Below are 18,777 nucleotides of genomic sequence, written 5' to 3'. Positions count from 1 at the left end.
AGTGATAAGTAGTGGTTATTTCCCAAGGACCTGATTTTCAGAAGCATTTGCATGCTTAAAACTGGGATTTACATGTGTAAACACACTTTACCTATGTAATTGGGCTTTTAAAAATTGCTGTAAAATATAAAGTATTGTTGGAAGAAAAAGACCAAATGGTCCATCCAGTCTGCCCAGCAATTGGCTTACGGTGGTAAATGCCATTCCGTCCAAGTTACCCCTATGCAGAAACGTTACTCCACCCCCTTTCTGCATTTCTAACCTCAAGTCTTTAGGGATACGGAGCGTTTATCCCATGCCCTTTTGAATTCATTTACTGTTCTCATCTTCACACCCTTCTGGGAGGGCATTCCAGGCATCCATTACCCTCCTCGTGAAGAAATATTTCCTAATATTGGTTCTGAATCTTCCTTCTTGGAGTTTCTACTGTTTTTTTTTCCAAAGGAAAACGTTGGAAGTTCATACATCATTAAAACCTTTCTGGTATCTGAAAGTCTGTACCATATCCCCCCTCTGCTTCAGGGTTTACATATTTCAGATCCTTCAGCCTCTCCTCATAAGACTTCTGAAACAGACCCCACACCATTTTGGTCACTTTCTTCTGGATCGCCTCTGTCCTGTCTCTATGCTTTTTTGAGTAAGGGCACCAGTAGTGAACACAGTACTTCAGGTGTGGCCTCGCCAAGGACAGCTACAAGGGCATTATCATAAGGGCATTATCACCTCCCTTTTCCTGCTGGAATTGTTAATAGACTTTACCCACGTTAAGTGCACTTAGGGGCAGATTTTAAAACATACACCCGATTTTATAATATTTTGAGATTATGGGTAAGGTGTCCTCTGTAATCTTTAAGACTGCAATCATGTATCTTCTCCATAAATCCTTCGGGGTCACATATGGTAGTTTTGGAAAATTTATGCATCTTAGGTTCTTTGCACGGAGCTGATTTTCTAAATTCTCCGCTTTAAATTGGAGACTCCTATTTTCTTTTATTAATTTTGCTGAAGATCTATACAACTTTGAGTTTTTACCTCTGATGCTTGCAAAAGCTGTTTATTCTCCACAAGCCCCGATTCTACTTTATCAACTCGATTATCTAAAAGCGTTACTGCTCCAGAGAGGCTAGTCACTTTTGTGGCAATATGTTGCAGTTGGGTACTGCTGTGGAATAGTGGACCCTTGGGCCGACCTACCACGAGAGGCGGGGTAGGCCGGGAGGCGGAGCCAAGGCTCAAAGTGTTCACCAGGTGATTGCCCGGGAACCAGGAACCCCCCAGGAGGAGCCCGTAGGGTCCTGGCTCCTTGGGACTTAGGTACCAGAGAGAGAGTCCAGTAACAGAGAACCAGGAAGTCCAATGGTAATTGAGTCTAGCACAAGATCTTCACCCGGGTACCCAGAACCCCCCAGGAGGGGCCCATAGGGTTCTGGCACCTTGGGACTTGGGTACTAGAGAGAGAGTCCAGCAATAGAGAACCAGGAAGTCCAAAGATAATAGAGTCTCTAAGTGAGCAGACTTGAGTAGGAGCGAGTAGAAACCTGGAGCGGGGTCCGCAGCCAGCAGGTGAAGGCTGAAGCAGGAACAGAGACGAGCCGGGATCAAAGGCAGGTGGCAGCAGAGCGTGGTCAGGGACGAACCGGGTCGAGGCAGGCAGCAGGCAGAGCGTAATCAGGGACGAACCGGGGTTGAGGCAGGCAGCAGGCAGAGCGTAGTCAGGGACGAACCGGGGTCGAGGCAGGCAGCAGGCAGAGCGTAGTCAGGAACTCCAAGGTCAGCGGCAGGAACTCAGCAAGACGAAGCGCAACTCAGAACTACAAGACTGTAGTGAACCTCGTTGCAAGGCGATGAGGGAACATCCGGACGCCGGTTATATCTGTCTCGGAGCGTGACGTCATCAGCGCAGGCGGGGCTTGACTTCCGGGTTCTGGGCGCTCAAAGTGGCCGTACTCGCGCGCGAGGCCGCGGTGAGAGAGACAGGCAAATGGCGGATGCCACATGGACCTGAGCGCGTCCTTGGGTCCTGGAGACCGCGGAGTGCGGCGTTCCCAGACGCAAAGGTAGGCGCTGGTCACGGGGAAGAGAGGGGAAGCGGTGCAGACCGCAACAGCAATATTCATATTTAATGTTTGGATAGCCTCCCAAATCGCTTCTAGTGAAAAGGTTTGAGGCCTTACCAGTTCTTCATATGGTTCAAGTTTCTGTTCTAGCCCTCCTTTTTGTTGGAGCTGTCCCTCTCCCGTTTGTGTCTGCTCCCAGTTCCCTCTCAGAATGACTTTGAGTTGAGACGCTTTCCCCAGACAACACAGGCTCCAGAAGGGGGTTCCGCAATGCACCCGTTCCTGGCGCTTCTGTTCCTCCTCAGTACCGCTGGTCGCGTCTCCTGGTGGGATTTTCGGGTGGTAACCTTTCCTCCGGTGATAATGATGTACTCAGTTCAGGACCGAGCTCAGGCACTTCTTCCCCCTGAGCATCGGTCAACGAACCCGCTACCAGAGCATTTCTTACCCGGCAGATGTGCCCGTCCATCGGGCCTACGATAGGTTGGATCAAGGGAGGCTCCGAAGCTTGACTCTCCCTTGCCCTCCTTTTTTGGGCCAGTGCAAGATTTTTTTAAACCCTTCTCTACTAACTACCTTAACTACATCCTCCAGCAATTAATTCCAGAGATTAAATGTATATTGAGTGAAAATGAATTTCCTCTGATTTCTTTTGAATGTGCAACTTGCTAACCTCATTTACTGTCCCCTACTCTTTGCATTTTTTTGAAAAGAGTAAATAACTGATTTACATTTACTCACTCTATTCTACTCGTGATTTTATACAATTCCATCATATCCCCCCTCAGCTGTCTCTTCTCCAAGCTTGACAACCCTAATTTCATTAGTCTTTCCTCATAGGGGAGCCATTCCACCTGCTTTATCATTTTGATTGCCCTTCTCTCAACCTTGTCCAATGAAACTATATATTTTTTGAGGTGTGGTGACCGGAACTGCACACAGTAATCCAGGTGTGGGCTCACCATGGAGTGAAACAGAAGCATTATGATATTCTCTGTTTTATTCTCCATTCCTTTCCTAATAATCCCCAGCATTCTGTTTGTGTATGATATATGAACACAAGATGAGGATGCACCATGGAGTGATACAGAGACATTATGATATTCTCTGTTTTATTCTCCATTCCTTTCCTAATAATCCCCAGCATTCTGTTTGTGTATGATATATGAACACAAGATGAGGATGCACCATGGAGTGATACAGAAGCATTATGATATTCTCTGTTTTATTCTCCATTCCTTTCCTAATAATCCCCAGCATGCTGTTTGTGTATGATATATGAACACAAGATGAGGATGCACCATGGAGTGATACAGAGATATTATGATATTCTCTGTTTTATTCTCCATTCCTTTCCTAATAATCCCCAGCATTCTGTTTGTGTATGATATATGAACACAAGATGAGGATGCACCATGGAGCGATACAGAGACATTATGATATTCTCTGTTTTATTCTCCATTCCTTTCCTAATAATCCCCAGCATACTGTTTGTGTATGATATATGAACACAAGATGAGGATACACCATGGAGTGATACAGAGGCATTATGATATTCTCTGTTTTATTCTCCATTCCTTTCCTAATAATCCCCAGCATTCTGTGTGTGTATGATATATGAACACAAGATGAGGATGCACCATGGAGTGATACAGAGACATTATGATATTCTCTGTTTTATTCTCCATTCCTTTCCTAATAATCCCCAGCATTCTGTTTGTGTATGATATATGAACACAAGATGAGGATGCACCATGGAGTGATACAGAGACATTATGATATTCTCTGTTTTATTCTCCATTCCTTTCCTAATAATCCCCAGCATTCTGTTTGTGTATGATATATGAACACAAGATGAGGATGCACCATGGAGTGATACAGAGACATTATGATATTCTCTGTTTTATTCTCCATTCCTTTCCTAATAATCCCCAGCATTCTGTTTGTGTATGATATATGAACACAAGATGAGGATGCACCATGGAGTGATACAGAGACATTATGATATTCTCTGTTTTATTCTCCATTCCTTTCCTAATAATCCCCAGCATTCTGTTTGTGTATGATATATGAACACAAGATGAGGATGCACCATGGAGTGATACAGAAGCATTATGATATTCTCTGTTTTATTCTCCATTCCTTTCCTAATAATCCCCAGCATGCTGTTTGTGTATGATATATGAACACAAGATGAGGATGCACCATGGAGTGATACAGAGGCATTATGATATTCTCTGTTATATTCTCCGTTCCTTTCCTAATAATCCCCAGCATTCTGTTTGTGTATGATATATGAACACAAGATGAGGATGCACCATGGAGCAATACAGAGGCATTATGATATTCTCTGTTTTATTCTCCATTCCTTTCCTAATAATCCCCAGCATTCTGTTTGTGTATGATATATGAACACAAGATGAGGTCGCACCGTGGAGTGATACAGAGGCATTATGATATTCTCTGTTTTATTCTCCATTCCTTTCCTAATAATCCCCAGCATTCTGTTTGTGTATGATATATGAACACAAGATGAGGATGCACCATGGAGAGATACAGAGGCATTATGATATTCTCTGTTTTATTCTCCATTCCTTTCCTAATAATCCCCAGCATTCTGTTTGTGTATGATATATGAACACAAGATGAGGATGCACCATGGAGTGACACAGAGACATTATGATATTCTCTGTTTTATTCTCCATTCCTTTCCTAATAATCCCCAGCATTCTGTTTGTGTATGATATATGAACACAAGATGAGGATGCACCATGGAGTGATACAGAGGCATTAGGATATACTCTGATTTATTCTCCATTCCTTTCCTAATAATCCCCAGCATTCTGTTTGTGTATGATATATGAACACAAGATGAGGATGCACCATGGAGCGATACAGAGACATTATGATATTCTCTGTTTTATTCTCCATTCCTTTCCTAATAATCCCCAGCATACTGTTTGTGTATGATATATGAACACAAGATGAGGATACACCATGGAGTGATACAGAGGCATTATGATATTCTCTGTTTTATTCTCCATTCCTTTCCTAATAATCCCCAGCATTCTGTTTGTGTATGATTATATGAACACAAGATGAGGATGCACCATGGAGTGATACAGAGGCATTATGATATTCTCTGTTTTATTCTCCATTCCTTTCCTAATAATCCCCAGCATTCTGTTTGTGTATGATTATATGAACACAAGATGAGGATGCACCATGGAGTGATACAGAGGCATTATGATATTCTCTGTTTTATTCTCCATTCCTTTCCTAATAATCCCCAGCATTCTGTGTGTGTATGATATATGAACACAAGATGAGGATGCACCATGGAGTGATACAGAGACATTATGATATTCTCTGTTTTATTCTCCATTCCTTTCCTAATAATCCCCAGCATTCTGTTTGTGTATGATATATGAACACAAGATGAGGATGCACCATGGAGTGACACAGAGACATTATGATATTCTCTGTTGTATTCTCCATTCCTTTCCTAATAATCCCCAGCATTCTGTTTGTGTATGATTATATGAACACAAGATGAGGATGCACCATGGAGTGATACAGAGGCATTATGATATTCTCTGTTTTATTCTCCATTCCTTTCCTAATAATCCCCAGCATTCTGTTTGTGTATGATATATGAACACAAGATGAGGTCACACCATGGAGTGATACAGAGGCATTATGATATTCTCTGTTTTATTCTCCATTCCTTTCCTAATAATCCCCAGCATTCTGTTTGTGTATGTTATATGAACACAAGATGAGGTCACACCATGGAGTGATACAGAGGCATTATGATATTCTCTGTTTTATTCTCCATTCCTTTCCTAATAATCCCCAACATTCTGTTTGATTTTGACTTCTGCTGCACACTGAGCTGAGGATTTCAAAGTATTTTTCACTATGATGCCTAAATTCTTTCCTTGGGTAGTAACTCCTAATATGGAACCTAAAATCAGGTAACTACAGTGTGGATTACTTTTCCCCATGTCCATCACTTTCTATTTGTCCACATTAAATTTCCTCTGCCATTTAAATGCCCAGTCTGCCAATTTCACATGGTTCTCCTGCAATTTTTTACAATCTGATTGTAATTTAACAACTCAGAATAAATTTATGTCATCTGCAAATTTGATCACCTCACTCATTGTTCCCCTTTCTGATCATTTATAAATATATTAGAAAGCACAGGTCCCATACAGATCACTGAGGCACTCCACTGTTAACTTTCTCCACTGAGAAAACTGACCATTTAGTTCTGTTTCCTATCTCTTAACCAGTTTGCAATCCACAATAGGACATTGTTTTCTATTCTGTGACTTTTTAATTTTTCAAGAGTCTCTCATGGTGCACTTTGTCAAACACCTTCTGAAAATCCAAATTCACTGTATTCACCAATTCACCATCATTAAAACAATGTATCAGATTGGTTAGGCACGGTTTCCCTTGAGTAAATCCATGCTGGCTGTGTCCCATTAAACCATGTCTTTCTATATGTTCTGTGATTTTGTTTTTTAGAATAGTTTCCATGGTGGCAGACACTACAGCATGCACTATGCGCATCCTTATCCCTTGCTTTGGCTTTGCTGTTCTTTTCTTCTTTTAATTTTACCTACTTCATAGGTGAAAAAAACTGAGGCCAGGCTAGGGAGTTTTCTACGGAGCTTCATCGGAGCTTCTGATTTTGAGGCCTATGGATGTTCACATTCTCCAAAGCAACACATCGCAGGGAGTGGAGCCAGTGGGATGTTTGGGATAGGAAGGTTTGCCTCTCTCACTCTAGGCTTTTTCGGTGACAATGAGACTAGAGGTAAGGACGCCCGCAATGGATCCTGCTGTGGCTAAAGGATCTATCCAGCTGAGAAGAGACGCCGAGTGATGACGCTGCGTCTTCTAGAAGAAATGAGACAGAGAGACGTTTTTTCACCACGGCAACACCTCAGCAAGATCATGACATTCCAGAGAAGATAGAGGTGATTTAAGGAGTGTTTGTGCTACTTCTTCACTTGTCGCATGCTCTCAAATTAGCCAAGCGGATTTACCTTTGGTAAGGTCATTGTTTTTTTATCCTAGAAGACAGCAAAGAAGTGCTGGATAAAGAAAGCCATTCTGCCTCAAACAACTCTACTGTTGGAGAAGAGTGCAGTCTTGGGAAATCATTTTCAAGTTGTGGAGGGCAGTTCATGCAGCCACCACTATTTCCATGAAGAAATGATGTTGGTCCTGATTTGAACCCCTTGGAGCTTCTTATGACCCCTTGATCTACAGGTTTCTTTTTATCAAAAAATGTTTGATTCTTGTGCACTATTAATTCCTTTCAGCTATTTAAAAGTCTGTATCATTTTATTCCCCGTCTCTCCTCTCCTCCAGTGTATAAATATTTAGGTACTTCAATATCATTTCATAACTCTTCTCATAACTATCATTCTGTCTTCCAGTGAGCGGCTAAAGAAGGCAGAAAGCAATACTGCTGGGGCAAAGAGCACCCTTCGGAATGAGCAGATAGTGGAAAGTCTGGCCTTTTGCCTTCTGGTCCACCCTCAGCCTCAGCTCCAGCAACAGCACACAAGCATCCAGAGAGGGAGAGGAGATAGCACATGACATTTGAGGTATGGAGGCAATTAATGTTAGAGAGAATCAGCATTTAGCCGAATGCATTCACAGTTATAAGGGCATCAACAGGGGAAAGTTACTGAGCCATCTACAAACAGTGGAAGCAGCATCATTTAAGAAAAGAACATCTGTTAGCGGTGGTATCAGGAGAGGTCAACATTACAAAGAAAGATTATCTGAAATTCCAAAAGGCTTTGAAAACATCAATGTTTTCTCAAGTATATGAGGATTACTAAATTTAGTTTAGAAGGTATCTGGTTTATTTTTTTTCACTGTTTTTTTAACTTGATTATACGTTTTTATTTTATTGGAATTTATTGTTTCCTGAAATGTATCGCTTTTGTATTTATGTTTTACTGTTAACTACTATTATGGCGTATAAACTGAATGGCAGTGAATCAAATCAAATAAATAATAATAATAGTAACCTGGGGACCCTGGCTACCAGTCAAAGCAGCAACAGAAAAAGGAAATCCATCGAAAAGGGGAAGTCAGTCTTTCAGTCTCCTAGGGTGGCCCCCTAGCCTCTTCCTCCAGTGAGATAACAGGCCACCAGTCCCACATTAGTGGCACGCCACCATGGAGTAGATAAGGTGTCTTACAACATCACTGTCCTGTAGCAGCAGGCATTCAGCATCAAAGGTACTCAGATAATGCATCCAGAAAATGGTTGCCCTGTTTGATCAGACCTTTCAGATCAAGTAAAACATGGGACTTAAGCAGCTGTTTGCACCTTTTAGGCTCCAGTTACAAAGTTCTCATCCAGGCAGCATTCAGTAGACAAGTTATCCATGCAATATGCACTCAGTCAGCCAAGGTGAGAGGGGAAGCATCCATGTCACCAGCGACATCTGGACCAGCCAAGAACACTCAACATGCTTATCTTTCCCTGACAGCAGCTGTCTGAGGCAGGGGTAGGAAGCAGCTCTAGCAGGACTAGAGAAGTGGGGTACAGATGGACTGTGTTGTTGCCTACCCAGGGTATGGATATCAGCCACACCTCAGTAGATATCTAAGTAGCATTTAGGAAGGTGATGGAGAATGATGGAAAGCTAGATTGGAGAGACAGGACAGTTGTTTCTGTTTTTCAATGCAGACAGCTACAGACTTACATTTGAAATTGAGGAGCGCTTTGAACACTTCCAGGAAAAATCATGATCGGCAGGCTCGCCCAAAAGTCACCGTCCCAAATGGAATATTTTCAGTATCCTGTCCCGGATCTGTTTTGTGTTCACCCCATACACCACGGGATTTACGATGGGTGGAAGAAGGAAGTAGAGGTTGGCCACAATGATGTGAACAGAGGGAGAGAGTGTATGGCCGACCCGCTGTAAGATAACAGTGAACAGAAATGGGGTGTAAAACACGGCAATTACACACACGTGGGCGGTGCAGGTGCTGAAAGCTTTCGCTCGCGCTTCCTTGGATGAAAGCCTTACGACGGCCTTAAGTATCAGAGCATAAGATAAAGCAATAAACAGCAAATCTAAAAAGACCCCACACAGAGCAATGCTCATCCCATACACAGCGTTGGCCGTTATATCGGCACAGGCCAGCCTTGCCACGGACATGTGCTCGCAGTACGTGTGAGCAATGACGTTGCTGTTGCAGAATGGCAGCCTTTTAGTCAGGAAGGGAAATGGGAGAACGTACAGCATACTTCTGAAGATAACTAGGAATGCTAGTTTGGCTAAGAGCGCATTTGTCAGGATGGAGGTGTATCTTAAGGGGTTGCACACGGCAACATAGCGATCAAAAGCCATTGATATCAGAATGCCGGATTCCACCACCACAAAAGAATGAGCAAAATACATCTGCATCAGACAAGCATCAAAATAGATTTCCCTAGAATCAAACCAGAACGCACCCAGCATTTTAGGTATTACACAGGTAGGTAAAGCTATGTCAGTCCCGGACAGCATGGACAGGAGGAAGTACATGGGCCGGTGGAGGCTGGCGTCTGTCTTGATAATAAAGATGATGATAGAGTTTCCTATAACCGCTGTGACATACAGAGTACAGAATGGGATGGAGATCCAGATGTGCGCAGCTTCCAGCCCCGGGATACCCATCAGGATGAAGAATGGAGGCTGGTAGTGGGTGGTATTGAAGGCTGACATGATGGCCCGATGAAGTCAGATTCAGTTTTAAAGAAGCTCTTTCTGTACAACAAGAAGATAAAACAGAATCTCATTAAACACCTTGTAAATACATTCAAATTGAAATATGGATACACATCTACCTCCCCATGGCATGCACACAAAGAGTTGTCCCTGCTGAGTAGGTGGTGTCAGGTTCTGCACACATAGGAGCAGATTTTAAAAGCCCTACGTGCGTAAATCCAGCCGGATTTACGCGTGCAGGGGGGGTTACGCGTGCCAAGCCTATTTTGCATAGGCCCAGCGATGCACGCAAGCCCCGGGACGCGCATTATACCACGGGGCTTGAAAAAAGGGGCGGGGCTTGGGTGGACCGGGGCAGGGGCATGGCCAGAGGCCTCCTTAGGGCCTCTAGGCCAGGGGATCACGCGCCGGCACTCGGCCGGTGGAGGCAGGCGCAACTTGAAAAATAAAGGTCGGGGGAGTTTAGGTAGGGCTGGGGGGCGGGTTAGGTAGGGGAAGGGAGGGGAAGGTGGGGGGGTGCGGAAGGAAAGTTCCCTCCCAGGCCGCTCCGATTTCGATTTCTGATTTCGATTTCGATTTCCGATTTCGATTTCCGATTTCGGAGCGGCCTGGGAGGGAACAGGGAATGCCATCGGGGCTCCCCTAGGGCTCGGTGCACGCAAGGTGCACAAGTGTGCACCCCCTTGCGTGCGCCGACCCCTGATTTTATAACTTGCGCGCGGCTGCGTGCGCATGTTATAAAATCGGGCGTAGATTTGTGCGCGCAGGGTTGCGCGCACAAATCTTCGCCCGTGTGTAGGTATTAAAATCCGGCCCATACTATTGAACATGGACAGTATGCAGATAAATGCTTTCTCCACTCCAGCTTCACCCCTCAAAATGCCTCCTTACAAAATGAATAAAATCATGAACTACGCATGGTTTTAAATGCATAGACCCCCAAACTTACTTTCAAATGGGGATTTACACAGAGAAACTGGGGTTTCTGCGCGTAAATACTTTGGAAAGCTCCCGCCATAGCTGCATTTCAGATACAGAAGAACTGCCATGGTCTTTGGAGGGGTAACACACAAATGCCCTACCTGGCAAATATCTCCCAGAATGGATAATAGCTACCAACAAGGATTAGTTTACTGGTAAACTGGGCAAGAGTTCCTACACCTAAGCTGCTGGACTAACACCCCCTTGTAAGACTAGGGGGCACGTCTCAGAACCAACATCAGGAAATATTTTTTCATGGAGAAGATGGTGGATGCCTGAAATGCCCTTTCAGAAGAGATGGTGAGAATGAAAACAGGAAACGAATTGAAAAGGGCATGGGATAATCACTGTGGATCCCCAATGACTAAACCAACCAAGCCTGATACTTCACTTTGAATGCATATACAGCGTTGCTCTCTGTTTCAACGGCAGGGGGAAATGTGGAAAAGAGGATTTACATTCAGACAACAACCAACAAGGCATGGATCTGTGCAGTCTGGGTAAACAAGCATCGGGGTAACTTGCTTGATGTGGCGGTTACTACCCTTAACCATTAAGCCTTATGTTCACCTTTGATGCAACTCTAACATTACTCTCTGCATCAATGGCAGGGGTGGCAGGAAATTTGAATCAAAACAGTTACCAACAAGGGCCCTGAACTTGGTGGTTTGTGAAACAGATAAGTATAGGAAAATAAGTGTGGGAGCTTGCCGGGCAGACTGGATGGGCCGTTTGGTCTTTTTCTGCCATCATTTCTATTTATAAAATCAGCAGTAGGTTGGAACAGGTAAATACAGGATGGTTATTTTCCCTTTCAAGTAATCCTAAAACAAGGGGGGCACTCCATGAAGCTAACAATCAGCAGATTTATAAAGTATCCATGGAAAGTGCTTTGTCACTCAGCGCACAATCAAGCTGTGGGATCTGTTGCCAGGGGGCGTGGTATGGGTGGCGAGCATAGCGGGGTTTGAAAACAGTTTGGACAAGTTCCTGGAGGAAAAGTCCCTAACACATTAGCCAAGTAAACAAGGGAAAGGTATTGCTATCCCTGGGAGTGAGTAACAGGAAATGTATCTACTTTCTGGGATCTACCCAGTGCCCTAGACTGACTTCTGTCAGAGACAGGGTGGTGGGCTCGAGGGACCTTGGTCCGATCCAGCTCAGCATTTGTCATGTTCTCATGTAAGGTGCATAATTGACAAAAAGTCAGAGAAACCGAGGCAAGAAGGAGCTTTTATTACGAGTAAGATTAAGACCGTGAGGCCTAAATCTTCAGCAGTGCATGCAATATAAGAGCATAAGGACCACCATAATGGGTCAGAGCAAAGGTCCATCAAGCCCAGTACCCTGTCTCTGACAGTGTCCAATTCAGGTGACAATGTTAGCTTCATGGAGTGTCCCTTAGTTCTAGTCCTATTTGAAAGCCTAAATACCCATTCTCTATTTATCCATTCCACCCCACGCATTATTTTAATAGCTTCTATCAGATCCCCCCTCAGCTGTCTCTTCTCCAAGCTGAACAGCCCTAACCTCTTCAGCCTTTCCTCATAGGGGAGATGTTCCATGCCCTTATTATTATTGTTGCCATCCTCTGCAGCTTTTCTGCTTCTTCTATGTCTTTCTTGACATGTGGGGACCAGAAGTGCACACAATGCTCAAGCTGCTGTTGCACCATGAAGCGATACAGAGGCTGAAAGATATCTTCCATCTCATTTCCCATCCGTTCCCTTATAGTACCTAACTTTCTACTTGCTTTTTTGATCACTGCACACCGAGCTGAGAATTTCAAAGTATTGTCCACAGTGACCCCAAGGTCCTTTTCCTGAGTGGTGACGCCAAACACAGAACCCAGCATCGTGTACCTGTAGCTGGGATTATTTTTCCCTCTGTGCAACACTTTGCACTTTTCCACATTGAATTTCACCTGCCATTCAGATGCCCAGTCTCACAAAGTCTTTCTCAGCATCATTTTAAATATAGTTTGCAATATATATTTATTTCTTTATACGAATCGCTTTGCACTTTGCCACATTAAATTTCATCTGATATTTAGACACCCGAGCCTCCTGTCTGCCAAGGCTGTCATGCAATTGCTTACAAGTGCAATTGCTTACAAGTTATATTCCATAGCATCTACCCATTGATGCCTGTTATATGTAAGGGCTCCTCCCAAAAATTATTTATATGTTGCCTAGTTCATCATATTATATATATGTTATCTGTTATATGTACGGGCACTGCCCAATGGTTTTTTGTTCACTGTGAACCGATACGATGTGCAAACGGATATCGGTATAAAAGAAATGTGAAATAAATAAATAAATAAATAAATAAATAAATAAATAAATGTGGCTCGTGCATTAATTAAGAATTTTGTGTCATCTGAAATCCCCTCATTCACTGCTCCCATTTCCAGATCATTTATAAAAATGTTAAAAAGCAGGGATCCCAGTACAGATCCCTAGGCCACTCCACTTTCTGCCTTTCTCCACTGAGAGAAATGATCAGGTCAGTCCTATCCTTTCACCCCGTGGTGTTCACTCCCAGACCTTGAGGGCCACCAGTAGCTCGGGTTTTCAGGATATCCGTAATGAATATGCATGGGCTGGATTTGCTTACAATGCATATTCATGAGTGATGTCCTGTGAATCTGAGCTGCTGGTGGCCCTCAAGGGCTGGGAGCCTAGTAGCACCACTTTAGCCACTTACGATGGGACGCTGCCTCCCTGATCTCCCAGCTTCAGATGTACGCACAGAATAACCCCTCGATTTTCAAGCACAAGGCAAACGTACAAGCTAACTTCGTAATTTTGGCGAGTATGCGTCTAAGATGCATGTTTGAACACAACGCGCAAGCCGGAGGTACGGACTCCTAAATGCCCCTTCTTTCCTGTGCATTCAAAGTTACTCCTACTCAGCACAATTTTCAGGTCTTTTAAGTTGGGAAAAAACAGCACCCCCTCCCCCCGCACTGAGAGCAAAAGTGTTCACACTGTTCACAGGAAAGGTACTGGTGCCCCCAGCAAACAACGAGCAGGGCTAGGGCAGAGGGAGAAAGTCATTTCCACATGCACCTTTGCCCCCGTTTCAATGTAGGTGCAGCCAGGTACTAAGAGAAAAACCCACTTGCAGGCCCATGGGTACAAGGTACATCCTAAATAACAATTGCCAGGAAGCAACTAGATCACAATAAGGCTTTTCTTTTTCACATCAGCTACGTCTTATAATCTTAAGTGAGAGACTACAGTGGACATTTTCTCACATGATCAGCTGCCTGCAGCCTTTCTAAAATCAACCAGCAGGCCCTGACCAATAGCACAAGATCTATTGCCACATAGGCCTCATGCATGATGAACAGCTACAAAAGGTGTGCAATGGCTGTACCCCCATGGAAGCAAACTCAACCAGTCCCAGCGCCAGCGGAGAACACAAATACTTCTGTCTTCATAGACATTAAGAATCCACTTGTGTCTAATTGTGGAAGAAACTCATATGTGGATATAAAATGCAGGTACCCTTATATAATGTCCTTGTAAAATCCTTCTGGGACTCTGAAGCAACAGGGAGCCTCGGTGCTTGTCTCAAGCAGATGTTCTGCTCTGAGAATGAATCATGCAGGAAGAGAATCCCCAAACCATTTAGTGTATTACAACAGGAAATGCAAAAACGGATGAAGACCTAGAGGCGAATAGTACTCGATGTATTGGAGGTCTCTCAATATCCTTCCAATCCTCTAGGGCAGTGTTTTACAAGTGCATCCTGAAGGCACAGCTAACCAGTCTGGTTTTCAGGGTATCCTTAATGAATATGTATGAGGTAACTCTACGCACATTGGAGATCCTGCGTATTGAAATCTCTCTCCTGGAAATCCTAACTATTAAACATGTCCATGCGGCCCCGTGATCGTACGTTTACGGGTCCACGCAAATTTGTTTTCGTATTTTAGTTTCTACAATGATCAATCCATTTAGAGTCTAAAATACACCTATCTCTGCCCCAATATAGGTACATGAGAATAGCTGCACCCATGGGAAGTGTCACACGCACTAGGGGGAATGGAATGCAGCCAAACTTTACTACCAGGGACACGGCCAAGCTTGCATCCCTGGTGGACAGTAACAAGCACCCGCTCCTCACCATTTGGTGGGTCCTGGAGGAACGATATCATCCTGCAGCAAGCCTGGCGATGCCTGCGGATAGAATTTACCTATGGAGCCTCCTATCCCTGGGGCCGATGCAATACATTTTGTGGATAGCAGGCGCTGACTTTTCAGCGTCTGCATTCTTAGTGCACGCACAGCGCCCGCAAGGTGGGCGCCATGCAATATGCAAATTGGGGGGTCGCGCTAGCAAGGAGGCGCTGAGGTCACGCAAGCAACCTTAGCGCCTCCTTGCTAGCGCAACCCCCTAATTTGCATATTGCATGGCAACCCCCCTTGCGGAGTTTATCGGCATCCATTTTCATTACTGGCAGATGGCCGGTTATGAAAACCGACGCAGAGTTTACCGGCGTCGGTCTTCATAACTCGGCGGTCTACCGAGGTTTTTTGTTTTTTTATTGAAGAAGTACTGAAAAGCTCCAGGCAGGCGTGATAAATGTGCATCTGAGACGCATGTTTATTTTTTTGTATGTGGAGTGAATGAGTAATAGCCTCATTCGCATGCATTTGCATGTGATGAGCGCTAACTCATTCACTCCGCCTCAGATACGGGTTAAATAGGCGCTAATCCCCCGATTGCATTAGGGGGTGGTTTAGTACCTATTTAACCCGCGTCCGACAGCGGGTTAACCAGTGCGCTTCTGTGAGAGCACTGTATTGCATCGGTGTGGGGCAAGTACCTTTTGGGGTATAGGAAGGTGACAGAGGGTGGAGTGTTGGGGAAATAGATCAAAAGCCAGACAGCATAAATTGATATATAAAGGGAGAGCAAAGAGCCACAATAACATAAGTTCAAGGGTTTACGGGAAAAAAATTGAAACGGCAATGAGAAGGTCACAGAAGCAGAAACATTGAACTAAGAGCATTTTATTCCTAATTCTGCTCTGGGTGAAGGAGGCGAGCAGCTCACCGGGAAGTTCCCCCCAGATTACGGCCTGCATCTCATGGTTGCACAGGTCAGCTCTGCGGCTGGGACACCAGCTCCAAGCCCAGAGGCCCAGGCCCTAGCAGTTATCAGGCATGCAGTCCAGAGGATGGGGGAGGATGTCTGCGAGTGGACTTCAGGAGGCTGGTGGATGTGACAGAGGATCTGGTCCAGGCTTAAGAATGCTTCTTCCTATGTTTTTCCACCTCTACCCTCTTTTTGTTTTAAAAGTTTAATAATTTTAATAAACGATACATTTAAATTCTGTGTGTTTTCTTATGCATACTAAGTACCATGTCTTCCCAGAGACTAGCCCCTTTCAGGACAGCCTACTGCACTCACTTTCACACCCATACTTTTGCCTGCATGTGGTTAGGCATAGTGCTCTGTCATCTAAGCTCAATCCTCCACTCACCTACCCTAACAACTGCCTCAGTTTCACTCCAGGTTACTTGCCTCTGCATTTTATACAGAGCTCCCCTGAATGTATTTGCTGTATTGGGAACAACACATCAGAAGTGTAAGTCATCACTTAGGTCTTACCTTCTCAATGCCCGGATTTTGATAAACAGAGCCCTTACAGAACCATTTACCAAACAATGTGGAGTATGCCAGGGATGTCCTCTCTCGCCTCTATTGTTTACATTGGCTATAGAACCCCTGGTGATATGGCTGCGATGAGATGAGGGTTTCCAGGGCATTTCTATAGGTGACCATCTTCTCAAACTTGCCATGTGGGAAATCCTCGGAGGAGCATTCCTGTCATCATGCATATCTTTTCTCAATTCCACCAGATTGCAGGTTTGAAGATCAACTTCTCAAAGTCTGAGGCTTTGGCGCTGGATCCATGGTTGACGGAGACCTGAGAGGGGCCTTTCCCTTTAGCTTGGGCACAAAATAAAATTAAGTCTCTTAGGCTCCTTGTATGAGCTAAACATTAAGGATGTTACTGTACACATTATGGGGCAGATTTTAAATTTTACGTGCACGGGGTACATTTGTGCGCACTACCCGGCACGCACAAACGTACACCCGATTTTATAACATGCGTGCGCTGCCACGCGCATGTTATAAAATCCGGGGTCGGCGCATGCAAGGGGGTGCACACATGTGCACCTTGCGCGCGCCGAGCCCGAGGGGAGCCCCAAAATCAGAGCGACCTTGGAGGGAGCTTTTTTTCCAGCCCCCCCCCCTTCCCCCTCCCTTCCTCTATCTAACCCATCCCCCAGCCCTAACTAAACCCCACCCACCTTTGTTAAAAAAGTTACGCCTGCCTCGCGCACCGGCCAGCTGCCGGTGCGCCATCCCCGGCACAGGCCGCTGTGCCGGAGGACTCGGGAATGCCCCTGGACTGCCTCCGGACTGCCCCGGACTGCCCCCGGCCTGCCCCCACACCCCTGGTCCCGCCCCCGGACCACCCATGAACCACAGCCAAGCCCACGGTCCTGCCCCCGGACCGCCCCTTTTTCGAAGCCCCAGGACATATGCGCATCCCAGGGCTTGTGCACGCCGCCAAGCCTTTGCAAAATAGGCTCGGCGTGCACAGGGATAGGTTTTCGGGGGTTACGCGCGTAACCCTTTGAAAATCTACCCCAATGGTCGCAATTGATGGTGTGGCAATCCCTTCCTTTGTCGCTCTTTGGAAGGTGTGCATTGCTAAAAATAATAATTGTCTCGAAGATGCTATATAAGTTTCAAATGATGGAGGAATGGGTTTTGGGGGGAGGTTGAGGGGAGGGTAGGGGCTAAGGGACTTAAGCTTTGGGGGTTTGGTTTGACTGTGGTCGTGCGGGTGTAGTGTAAATGTTGTTTTGGGTGGGTCTCATGGAAGATTTGCTTAGGGGTGGGGATAACCGAAAAGCGAAGGAGGTTATCTTTTGATTTCTCATGCAACTGTACCGCTGGGGTCTGGGGTTTTGTTTATTACGTATATTTATTGCATTGTGTTATTGTGCCTACTCCTGTATCCTTATTGGTTGCTTGTTCCGATCAACTTGTTTGTTAGGCATTTGTTTTGGTCCCTGGGGGGGTTCCCGTGTTATTGTGCTTCCATCTCAATAAAAATTATTTTTTAAAAAAGACCCGCAGCGAAACAGGCGCTAGTTACGAGCGCAGGTTTTGATCGCCGCGTGCGGCTAAAGCTGGCGCTTCCGCAGGATGTAAAAAGAATAAATTATGCAAATGTCTGCATGCAGAAATCTGTGCATTCATGATGAAATGCACATACTTAAGCACGGTAATAAGTGGCCACAACTGTGCCAAAAAGCCACGCCAATAATCCACGCATAAAAGCGAGCGAGCGAATGGGTCTCCCTATTCAGTGAAAGTAGGACCCTGGAAAGTATTTTTAATATTTCAAACAACTCTGTGCTGCAGAAAAACTGGCAAATATTTTCTTGGGTGATGATTCACACCGCGTGGCAGCGAGACAGGTGCTCAGCTGGGCATGAATCTGGCTGCTCAGGCGCCGAAATGGGAACGAATCAGGACACTTGGGTGCCCAGAAAGGCAATAAGCTAATCACAAATCTTGCCACCCAGGCACCCATAATACATGCATAAAAGCGAGTGAGCGAACGGGTCTCCCTATTCAGTGAAAGTAGGACCCTGGAATGCATTTTTAATGTTTCGAATAACTGTGTGCCTCGACCTCTGTCACCGTCATACTTTGGCGAACCCGCAGGATATACCACAGCATCAGGAACAGCTGGACACAATCAGAAATCTCCATCATCGAAATCACACCAGAGCTGCACGGACACACAGCCCCGGCACACCAGTGCAAGCAATGGAATAAAATGGCCTCCCAAGTTGGTGCTGCCACTTAACTCGTGCCCTGACCGTGACGGTAAAAAACTTGCATTAAAAAACCCACACTAGCATTAGTGCAGCTCCCAGCAT

At 45.0% G+C, this 18,777-nt stretch overlaps 1 protein-coding gene across 1 annotated transcript; it reads right to left on the bottom strand.

The window, feature by feature from the left end:
* Window positions 1–8,866: 8,866 nt before the first annotated feature.
* Window positions 8,867–9,808, bottom strand: LOC115082024 (olfactory receptor 52E4-like). The gene has a single exon (XM_029586281.1). The coding sequence runs from the start codon at window positions 9,806–9,808 to the stop codon at window positions 8,867–8,869; it is 942 nt and encodes a 313-aa protein (XP_029442141.1).
* Between the last annotated feature and the right edge of the window lie 8,969 nt (window positions 9,809–18,777).

Source organism: Rhinatrema bivittatum, unplaced genomic scaffold, assembly GCF_901001135.1.
Source record: "Rhinatrema bivittatum unplaced genomic scaffold, aRhiBiv1.1, whole genome shotgun sequence".
NCBI lineage: Eukaryota > Metazoa > Chordata > Amphibia > Gymnophiona > Rhinatrematidae > Rhinatrema > Rhinatrema bivittatum.
The sequence above is the reverse complement of the archived record's forward strand: the minus strand, read 5'-3'. Positions and strand labels throughout refer to the sequence as shown.